Here is an 11,351-nt window from a genome sequence, read left to right on the forward strand (position 1 = left end):
TGCAGTGCTTTATCAACTAAGCTACTGAAACAAAAGCACTGGATTAGGTTAAATGAAAAATACATACTGTATAATAATAATAATAATAAACAATATATGCACTTTAAACTTTTATGCTTTTATTTTCACAATACAGTATAAGTTGAAATATTTTAATTGATATGTATGAATAATTAAATGAATTCAAAACTTTCAAAGAAGTTCTTATTGACTGACATCTCAAGAGCTTAAGACTTAGGTTGTTTATGTCATGTTTAAACTGTTACGCCTCTTTGGGATGACAGAAGAACGGTTCTTCACTGGTGATTTGCCACAGGGCATAAGTGAGGGAGACAACAAAGACTTGGGGCACAGCAGATAATGAGGACTTGGAGACGTCCCAGTTAAGACTTGGCTCTGTGTTATCTAACCTAGTCTGGTAAAATATAAAGCACTGGACAGTAGCCTCATTCAGTAAAGTAAACTATATTAGCATCTCGTTTTGGACGGTCCCTGACTGAAGAAAAAGAGCCGATGTGTGTCCTACACAGCTGTGATCTACCAGAATGAAAGAAAGATTATTAGCCTCGCTTTTCTTTTGGGGCTCCTCTCCACATCTGTCTGAAATCACGTGATAGAATGATTTTTCCCACTATATTGATGCCCCACAGTCCACAGCAGGGTCCCAAAGAACAAGAACCCCAGTCTGTTATTCTCCGTCTCACCCGCCCCTTGTGTTTTACGCTGAAATTCTTCTCACTCATTCTCTGAGTTCCAAGGGGCCTCCACTGTGTGACTGTTAGGGGTCTACAATGGATAATCTCTCTCTCTCTTTATTCGTAAACTGGCCGCTAAATGCTACGTTCATCTTCTGTTTATTGATATAGTTGAGGGATGGGGGTTTTCAGACCTAAAGGCACGCAGTACAGCTTTAGGCCCTGTTGCCATGGCACCCCTCCCGGCTCCACGTTGCGACCAAGGCATGCCATTATTCTCCCCCTGTCGAAATGTGCCGCTTCTTCTGACTCAAGTTATTGTGGAGCACACAAGTGGCCCTCAGAAAAAATAGCATTGCAAAGAAAGGCTGAGGTCAGGGGTCACATTAGAGCCTTCCCATCAGTAACCACGTTTTTTGTGATCAAATTTGTTGGGAGACACGAAAAGAGCCAGAGCATCGTAGCTCAAACGCACTGAGGCGCAGAGACAGCAGAATACGCCTGCCACCATTACCGTAGCCCGGTTAAAAGAGTTACAACTTCATTAAACTCTGCCCTCTAAACAGAAGCTCCCGGTTAGCCTTTTGCTTTTCAACCAGCTGTAAGTAACTCACACCAGCAGCCAAACGCTCTCTCTTCTCTGATTTGCTCCTCTCTCCTCCTTCACTGCTGCATGGACTGCTGAGAGATTAACACTCTGGTAAGTCTCTCAAACATTTTATTACTTGACCCTTTTGTGTTTTTATAGTTTGCGTTAACCCCAGAATCATAAAAGAGTGTTTTGAGTGTATGTAAAGGTCTATACCAAATAAAAGCATTTGTAACCAATTTGAGTTTATTACTTAGGAGGGATAATGTATTTGGCTGCTTAGTTTCAAAATCAATAACTTTTAGCAGTTCATCTTGCTTTTTAACATTTGCTTCGCTTGGTTCTATAGATGAAAAATCTCCAATAGGAATTTTTACTTATTTGGTTTCATGTGTTCAAATTTTATTTGCTTGGCTTTGACTGTTTAAAAAATGAGAGTCTCTTTTGGCTTGGGCTCTGGAAGCACGTTCATAAACTTTGAGCTGCAGATCCTCTTAATCCGCTGAACCCCTCGCGCCTGCGATTACTTCTGTGCTCCTTTTGTGTGATGTAGTATGGGAGCATTAGTGTCACAGTGCAACCCCAAACTTGACCCCACAAATGTCTTTAATACAAAAGTGATTTTGTATAGTGCCATTCAACTTGCAAGGCTTTCTGTTTCAGACCATGCTTTCAGTGCTTAAAACCATGGGAAGACTACCGTAGAGCTCCTTTATGACTACAAATTGTTTTTTATTTATATTTCTAATATTTTGATGGACTGAATGTGTTGTTCCTGGATTAAGCAGTTACTTCATTTTTCATTTCGTACCACACACCCAAGGACCAGAGCCATCTATCAACATCTGGATTCCTTCTGGTCATTACGCCTTTGTTTTTCTCTCTAGTGAAGCAAAGTTCAGGACAGCTTTTATTTTATTTCGAAGCTTATCTGTTTAAATTATTGGAGGGTTTGACATGCTCTGGGATTTGAAGATTGTTCTCCCCCTCAGTTACAAATCTGTAGGCAAAACACAGAAGGACCTTGAGACACTCCTATATTTTGTTTCTCTGTAAGATTGGTAATGCGTCTTCACATTTTTCAAACACTAGTGGGATGTTATTATGATAGCTTGTGTTAGTAGATTTAAGTCTCAAAGAGACTTTTAATTAAATGCATACCACATTTAAGCATTTATACACTGAATTGTAAAGTCCACCATGCGTTTATTATACATGGGTGGACACATTTCTTAGGAAATATTGACATTTTTTTCCTCCACGTCAACATGATTTAATTTCATATTGATGGTTGCTCTGAGCACAACAAATATCAGATGAAGCGAGTCATACACTTAAAAAAATGATTTTTAAGAAAAAAAATCTTAGTATTTTTATCTTGTTTTTAGGAAGGTCATCTAGAGGTTCTTAAATTAAGATGCTTTTTCTTGATGAGCAAAATCCAAGAAAATAATTCTAGTTTTTAGACCGAAAATATCAAATTTAAGTGATTTTGTGCATAAAACAAGCCAAAAAGTCTGCCAATGTGGAATTTGTCTTGAATTTTGCGTTTTAAGAAAAATGTTCATTATTTTTTTGCTTACTTCATTGGGAGATTTTTTTGCTTGTTTTATGCACAAAATCACTTAAATTTGATATGTTTGGTCTAAAAACTAAACTTATTTCCTTGGGTAGTTTTGCTCATCAAGAAAAAGCATCTTAAATTAAGAATTTTTAAATATTTTTACTGAAAGCAAGACAAAAATACTAAGAATTTTCTTAAAAATCATTTTTTGCAGTGTAGGCTACTGTTTTTATCCACAAATGACAGCCCTAACCCATGATAAGTAAGCAATAAGCATAGTAAATGTCTCCACATAACTCTTCTTAAAATGGTCTTCATCTCATCCCTACGGATACGACTTCATCTGTTGGTTCTGATTATTAATAGACTTACTATTATTAAATGGTAGCATTGAATAAAGCCTCTTCCAACAGAGTATTTTAATAAATCTGAGGCACGCTGCGCTGTCCACCCGCCAATGATTTCACAAACAAGGATGGCATGAGGCAGCTGGGTCAGATTGTAAGCAGATAACAGGGAGTGGCTCTGGGGTTTCATGACAAAGGTGTGGCCCCGGATTCACTTCAACCTACATGCAGCTCTTCAGTAGTGCTGACAGCAAGTGTGGAGGCACATTGTGTAGTCAACTGCTCCACAGAGACATCTGCGCACTCCCCTGAGACACAGAAATATCTTATTTCTAAGAGAAGCTGAATTCATGCCAAACGCCCAGACAGCTAGCACGCTCCCTTTTTTACTCCTCAAAGCATACATGAAGACATTTTTATCACTGTCATGACAAAAAAGCTCTATTTCTGTAAACACTTTTTGAAAACAGGTCACTTATTTTCAGTCGAAGTTTTAAACCATGTTTTGTTTTTTTTCAATTTAATCCAGTTAATATATATGAATTATATTAATTTTCACCTTGTCTTTTGCAGTAACGAAGATGGACTCCCCCCTGACAGAAATTCCCAGATTGCTCTCCAACCAATCCACGGATAGCTGTCCATCTGTGGATAATACAGTGGAGAACATGGTCTTTGGACTCTACTACATCATAGTTTTCCTCTTGGCCCTAAACGGCAACAGTCTCGCCTTGTGGATCTTTTTGCGACAGAGAGGCACTTCTTCCCCCGCCAATGTGTTTTTGCTCCACCTTGCTGTGGCTGACCTGTCATACGTCTTTATTTTACCCCTCAGGGCCACTTATCACTTAACCGGGGGCCACTGGCCATTCGGCGAAGTCCCTTGTCGTCTCGCAGGCTTTCTTTTTTATGTAAACATGTACGCCAGTTTATACTTCCTGGCTTGTGTTGCAGGTGACAGATATCTTGCTGTAGTGCATGCCGTACGATCCCTCAAAGTCAGACACCCTCGATACGCTCACATAGCTAGCTTCGCGTTATGGGCTTTGGTGACTGTCTCTATGGCGCCCCTACTGGTCACTCAGCAGACTGCAGAGGTGAACGGCTCTACCGTGTGCTTACAGCTGTACAGAGAAAAGGCCTCACGTCGCGCTCTCGTCTCCCTCGCCGTGGCGTTCACCCCCCCTTTCATCGCCACCCTTTCCTGTTACCTGCTGATAGTGAACAGTCTGCGGAAAGGTTTAAGGCTGGAGCCTGCGCTAAAACTTCGAGCTCTTCGCACGATCGGCCTGGTCATGCTTATCTACATTGTGTGCTTTCTGCCTTATCACTTAAGCCGTGCGACGTTTATTCTGGGTTATGGACACCCAGACCTGTCCTGCCAAATGAAAAGAGGGCTCGCTTTGGCCAACCGTCTTACCTCCTCTCTAACCTGCCTGAATGGGGCTTTGGATCCTCTGGTGTACCTGTTTGCTGCTGAAAAGTTTAGGGGGAGCGTTCAAAGACTTCTCTGCAGGGATAAGTCAGGAGGGTCTGGCGCTAACAGTGGGGATCTGAAAGGTACACATGAGAGCTCCCTGAGTGCCAAGTCAGAGTTCTGATTAAAGTGTTTGTAAATTATATGAGTATTTCCCCATATTTCCTGACTATGTTGCATGCATGGTCAATTTAAGATCAGGAATAACTTTAAACAGCCTTATGTATCACCAAACATGTGACTTAGGTATGTTGAAGTGAAAGTAATTTGAGACAAGACTGTGAAAAACAAATGAATGGAATTTATTTCACTAGTAACATCTAAGTTAATGTTAATGTATGTTGCAAGCTGCAAAACAATAATGGCTAAAACCTCAAGAGGCTCAAAAAGGATAACTTATGTATAAGATTGAGTTCTGTCTTTTGGAATAGTGTGGTGTTTTTATAAGCATTTACCTGACTTAAGTTTTTGCTGTACTTTTGCTTTTACTTAAGTTTTGCTGTTAGCGGGTACAATAACATAATCAGTGTAAAACTCACTAATAACTGTACATATAAAAGATATGTATTATTGATGGCCAGGGGGGTACTGATATTATAGCACGGTCGGTTGTACAACTGTTGTAAGAACATGTGAAAGGTTAGCTGTGCTAATATTCCTTTATAAAATTCCTTGACAGCTTGATATTAAAGGGGACATATCATGAAAATCTGACTTTTTCCATGTTTAAGTGTTATTATTGGGTCCCAGTGCTTCTAATAACCTAGAAAATCTGAAAAAAATCAACTCAGTAACTTAGTTTCTCTGCAAGCATGTGAAATAATAGGTAATTGAAACTTGGATCCCCTTGTGATGTCAGAAGGGGATAATACCGCCCCGTAATCTGCACTATCCAACCACAGCACTGCCATTTAGTGCAGAGATCAGCTCATTTGCATTTAAAAGGACACACCCAAAAACAACACATTTTTGCTCCTACAAAGTGGCAATTTTAACAGGCTATAATAAATTATCTTTATGGTATTTTGAGCTAGAACTTCACATACGTACTCTGGGGACACCAAAGATTTATTTGACATCTTAAAATGGTCTTGTGAAATGTCCCCTTTAAAGGAAAAGTTTACCCAAAAATGAAAATGCTTTCATGGTGTATTTAGCCTTATGTCATTCTAAACCTGTATGACTATTTCAAGAAGACATTTTGACGAACGTTAGTAGACGAAAGTTTTTATACAGGTTTTGAACAACAAGAGGGTGAATATAAGTTAAAAATGAATGCATGTGCACTTCAATCAAAATGATAAAATTCATAAAGTTCCTGTAATAATTAAATATATTAGACCCTTCTTAAATCAATAAAATGTTGAATTTGTTGTCACTTGTTTAAGATGTCATACATGCTGATTTTTATGATGCTTTTTAATCATTGTATCAAGGGATGCACCGATATATTGGCCTGTAACCTGTATCAGCAGATTAAAGCACTTCTTCCCACTATTAAAAATAAACACACCATGAGTTCTGATCCATTTTTTATTGCCAGGAAATAATCTGCCCTGGTCATCAGCTGTTGACGACAACAAACAATTTCTTAATTGGGTCACAATGACAACAGAATTGCAGTTTGTATGCTCTTCACTTTTCAATACTTTGAAACAAGGAGTGAAGTGAAAGGCAAAACTATCAGTATAGCCCTATCGGTATTGTAGATGTTATTAAGTAATCGAATAAAATATCAACATTTTTGTATTGGTGCATCCCTAATTGTAACCCATTGAATGCTTTTTTGGGGGGTCTATCATTATCATTCTTATTTAATATTTGCTTTGTATCATTTAATCAGTATTCATATCAGTTTAATCTATTTGTAAATGCATTCACTAAATAAATATAACCTGAAATGGTTACCTATGGTGTTTTATGCTGTTGCGTCAGATGACTAGAATGCCTTTTGGCTTTTAGAGAACATATGTGACCCTGGACCACAAAACCAGTCATGAGTGTGGAGGACAGAACCCAAGTGCAGACAGCTCTCAAACAAAAAGACTTTTATTATATAACAAAAGCACCCTTGGGGCAAGAATACAAATGATTACATAAAACAAGACAGGACCCATGACGTTGTCAAACGTGACACATACACAAAATGATCTGACACAGGACATCGCACACAATGGCTTTAAATAGGGTAAAACTAAACTAGGGAACAAGGACACACAGGTGAAGGGAGTAAACTAATAATGAATAATTTACCAGGAAACGAGGGGGTGGGGTCAAGACTTAAAGAACAAGTTCGGTATTTTACACTTAAAGCCCTGTTTTTAGATTGTTTATGATGAAATAGAACGGTTTTGACTGAAATTTGGACATATGATGTTGGCCCGAGAATTTTCGGGTGTTTCTTGTATCACCTCCCACCTCTATAATGGCTCTATAGGTGCACAGGAACAATCCTTCCTTAAAGGCATTAAACTTTCATTTACAAATATGTGAAACTTACCGAGTGGTCAGGGGTGTTCACTGATATGCTCACACAAAAATCGCTGCACACACTGGAAATATGCATTCCAACAGGTTTTATCGTAGTTTTGTCCAACTCCATTGACTTGTATTAGATGTGCTGTGAGGTACAGTGTTACTCCGCGCCGGGAACTTTTTTTGTATTCTTGCAATTGGCAAAGGTGGATTATCGCCACCAACTGGGCTGGAGTGTCTATTATTCAAGCCCTCAACGGAAGAATATATGGGTGTGAGGCGTTTGGAAAAATAGGTCCACAAGTTCACAACGAATGCTAAAACACCTGTTGGAAAGCATCTTTTGCGGCGATTTTTGTGTGAGCGTATCGGCGAGCACCCCTGGCCACTCGGTGAGTTTCACGTCTTTGTGGGCGAAGGTTTAATGCATTTTAGGAAGGATTGTTCCTGTGCACCTATACACCCATTGTAGAGGTGGGACAACAAACACCCGGAAATTCTCGGGGCAGCCGCATATGTCGAAATTTCAGTCAAAACCGCTCCATTTCATCACAACCAATCCGAAAACAGGGCTCCAAGTGTAAAACACCGAACCTGTCCCCCAAGACAGGAGAGCACGAGGTTCACAAAACATAAACAGGCAACGTGACTCTTCACACAAAACAAGACAACAGTGAGGGCTGCCATGACCCCGTCACATGAAACACATAAAAATACACAGGGCGGACAGGATCATGACAATAAGTAGCCCAGTATGAGTTTGGTTCCAAATGCAATAAATCCATTTTGACTCATTTCGGTAAAAACGTGTTTTCTACCAAGAAAGTTTTCTGTTATAAACTTTCACTTCGCATCTTTAGGTTATAATAACATTAAAAATCCAAATCCATAATTTGATTTTCAAAGATTTATTCAAAAACTGATACATTTTTTCTGCAAAATGCAATAAATTTATTGAATATATAAATGTGCATTCATTTTTGCCATGTAATATTTAGTTGACTAGTGGTATACACCGCTTAAAAAATAAACATTAATGGCATTAATCAAAACACTTACTTTGTCATATTAAGAACACTGTCATTGCTGCTCAGGGGCGGAACCAGACATTGTAGACATTGGGGGCGTAGCCCAAATCAAGGGGTTTCAAAGCATGTTCCCCTGCTGATATTTTTCTCTATTTACAGCAGCTTTATAAACTATTTTTTGCAGCAGAGGAGGCAGACTAGAACAGAGCGCTAACAGTAGACGTTAGCCATGCAGATAATATATCAGTTGACGCTTACAGTATTTACATCACATAACTATAAAGATACACTTACAGTAATACACGAAGGCACTGTAATAATAAACATCTTGAAAAACGCATTTACTGTGAGGAGATTCAGCATCCTAAATTGCCTTAAACTCGCATCTCTCATTCGTTTTCACTGGAGTGGGGGGCCAGATAGTTTAAAGATGAATGCCACCACCTAGCCTACTGGATGAATTCATTTTACATATCTGAAAAGATTCGGGGCTTTTGACAAAACATTCGGGGCTTGAGCCCCAGAAGCCACCCTCTTGCCCCTGTTGCTGCTGTCATTCTTGGGACGTTGTCACTGATCTTTATTGACAGGGATCAGCTGTAAAATGTTTTGGTCCTTCTTAGTTTTCGTTGACTTTGAGTAAAAAATGGAACGTTTTTCATAAGATCCCCAGGGGTCAATGTGTTATCATGACGGAACCTTGATCGGCGGGGTTGCCACAGCGCAGGTGCGCATCAAGCGTGGGCACAAGCCCTGAAAAGTGAAGCCAAAACGTCTCGATCGCCCCCCAGTGACTGGACCCAGTATAGGTCATAAACCCCGCCTCCCCATGTTATTCAATGGGACTTGAGACCAACTAAAAAATTTAATTACACTTTAATTATCTTTTTTCCGAAGCTGGTTTCTGTCATTTACTGTAGTTTTTATCACGCAGATGTAAATTCAAATGTTTGTTTGTTAAAATAAGTTTGGTTTAGTTAGTTATTTAATGATATAAAAACGGTGGTGTCATGTCATGATTGACAGCTGTGATATCTTGTGATATGCTCATTCTGCGAGAGCGAGGGCGGGGTCTTGATTTTGCGGCTATACTTCCTGCTCACTACTGCGCAGGACTGGTCCCGAAATGGCACTGGCGGCTTCATTTTTTAACAATGGAAGAGAGCAAACACGCGTCGTCTATCATTTTTTACAGTCTGTGGTGCGCATAGGAAGTTTGCTTTTGAATGATGCGTGGTACTGTTGTCATACACCGGTGTGCGCAGATTACGTCGATGCACACAGTCTTTACTACCACAGGCGCTTGTAATGCTAACCAGATATCCAAAAGGCTATCATAACCACAAAAAATAAATAAACCCACACGATCATCGTTTCCGTGATCAATCATCGATGCAATCAATTACTCGTGCCCATCCCAAGTAATATGTGTTGCGGAGGATTCATTTGAAAATCGATTTTCTCAATATTTAGATTTTTTGCACCCTCAGATTTCAGATTTTCAAATAGTTGTATCTCTGCCAAATATTGTATATACAGTATTGTTTAAAATAATAGCAGTACAATGTGACTAACCAGAATAATCAAGGTTTTTAGAATATTTTTTATTGCTACGTGGCAAACAAGTTACCAGTAGGTTCAGTAGATTCTCAGAAAACAAACAAGACCCAGCATTCATGATATGCTCTTAAGGCTGTGCAATTGGGCAATTAGTTGAAAGGGGTGTGTTCAAAAAAATAGCAGTGTCTACCTTTGACTGTACAAACTCAAAACTATTTTGTACAAACATTTTTTTTTCTGGGATTTAGCAATCCTGTGAATCACTAAACTAATATTTAGTTGTATGACCACAGTTTTTTAAAACTGCTTGACATCTGTGTGTCATGGAGTCAACAATCTTGTGGCACCTCTCAGCTGTTATTCCACTCCATGATTCTTTAACAACATTCCACAATTCATTCACATTTCTTGGTTTGGCTTCAGAAACAGCATTTTTGATATCACCCCACAAGTTCTCAATTGGATTAAGGTCTGGAGATTGGGCTGGCCACTCCATAACATTAATTTTGTTGGTTTGGAACCAAGACTTTGCCCGTTTACTAGTGTGTTTTGGGTCATTGTCTTGTTGAAACAACCATTTCAAGGGCATGTCCTCTTCAGCATAGGGCAACATGACCTCTTCAAGTATTTTAACATATGCAAACTGATCCATGATCCCTGGTATGCGATAAATAGGCCCAACACCATAGTAGGAGAAACATGCCCATATCATGATGCTTGCACCTCCATGCTTCACTGTCTTCACTGTGTACTGTGGCTTGAATTCAGAGTTTGGGGGTCGTCTCACAAACTGCCTATGGCCCTTGGACCCAAAAAGAACAATTTTACTCTCATCAGTCCCCAAAATGTTTCTCCATTTCTCTTTAGGCCAGTTGATGTGTTCTTTGGCAAATTGTAACCTCTTCTGCACATGCCTTTTTTTTAACAGAGGGACTTTGCGGGGGATTCTTGAAAATAGATTAGCTTCACACAGACGTCTTCTAACTGTCACAGTACTTACAGGTAACTCCAGACTGTCTTTGATCATCCTGGAGGTGATCATTGGCTGAGCCTTTGCCATTCTGGTTATTCTTCTATCCATTTTGATGGTTGTCTTCCGTTTTCTTCCACGTCTCTCTGGTTTTGCTTTCCATTTTAAGGCATTGGAGATCATTTTAGCTGAACAGCCTATCATTTTTTGCACCTCTTTATAGGTTTCTCCAATCAACTTTTTAATCAAAGTACGCTGTTCTTCTGAACAATGTCTTGAACGACCCATTTTCCTCAGCTTTCAAATGCATGTTCAACAAGTGTTGGCTTCATCCTTAAATAGGGGCCACCTGATTCACACCTGTTTCTTCACAAAATGTATGACCTCAGTGATTGAATGCCACACTGCTATTTTTTTTTAACACACCCCTTTCAACTAATTCAACTAATTGCCCAATTGCACAGCCTTAAGAGCGTGCATATCATGAATGCTGGGTCTCACTCGTTTTTTTTTTTGAGAATCTACTGAACCTACTGGTAACTTGTTTGCCACGTAGCAATAAAAAAATATACTAAAAACCTTGATTATTCTGGTTAGTCACATTGTACTGCTATTATTTTGAACAATACTGTATCTTAATAAACTA

General features: G+C 39.3%; 1 protein-coding gene across 1 annotated transcript; it reads left to right on the forward strand.

Moving 5' to 3' along the window:
• Positions 1 to 600: 600 nt before the first annotated feature.
• Positions 601 to 6,579, forward strand: gpr17 (G protein-coupled receptor 17). Its single transcript, XM_055213982.2, has 2 exons — positions 601 to 1,395; positions 3,769 to 6,579. The coding sequence occupies exon 2, from the start codon at positions 3,777 to 3,779 to the stop codon at positions 4,794 to 4,796; it is 1,020 nt and encodes a 339-aa protein (XP_055069957.2). The 5' UTR covers positions 601 to 1,395; positions 3,769 to 3,776; the 3' UTR covers positions 4,797 to 6,579.
• The last annotated feature ends 4,772 nt before the right edge of the window (positions 6,580 to 11,351 follow it).

This window comes from Misgurnus anguillicaudatus, chromosome 8 (genome assembly GCF_027580225.2).
Source record: "Misgurnus anguillicaudatus chromosome 8, ASM2758022v2, whole genome shotgun sequence".
Lineage (NCBI taxonomy): Eukaryota > Metazoa > Chordata > Actinopteri > Cypriniformes > Cobitidae > Misgurnus > Misgurnus anguillicaudatus.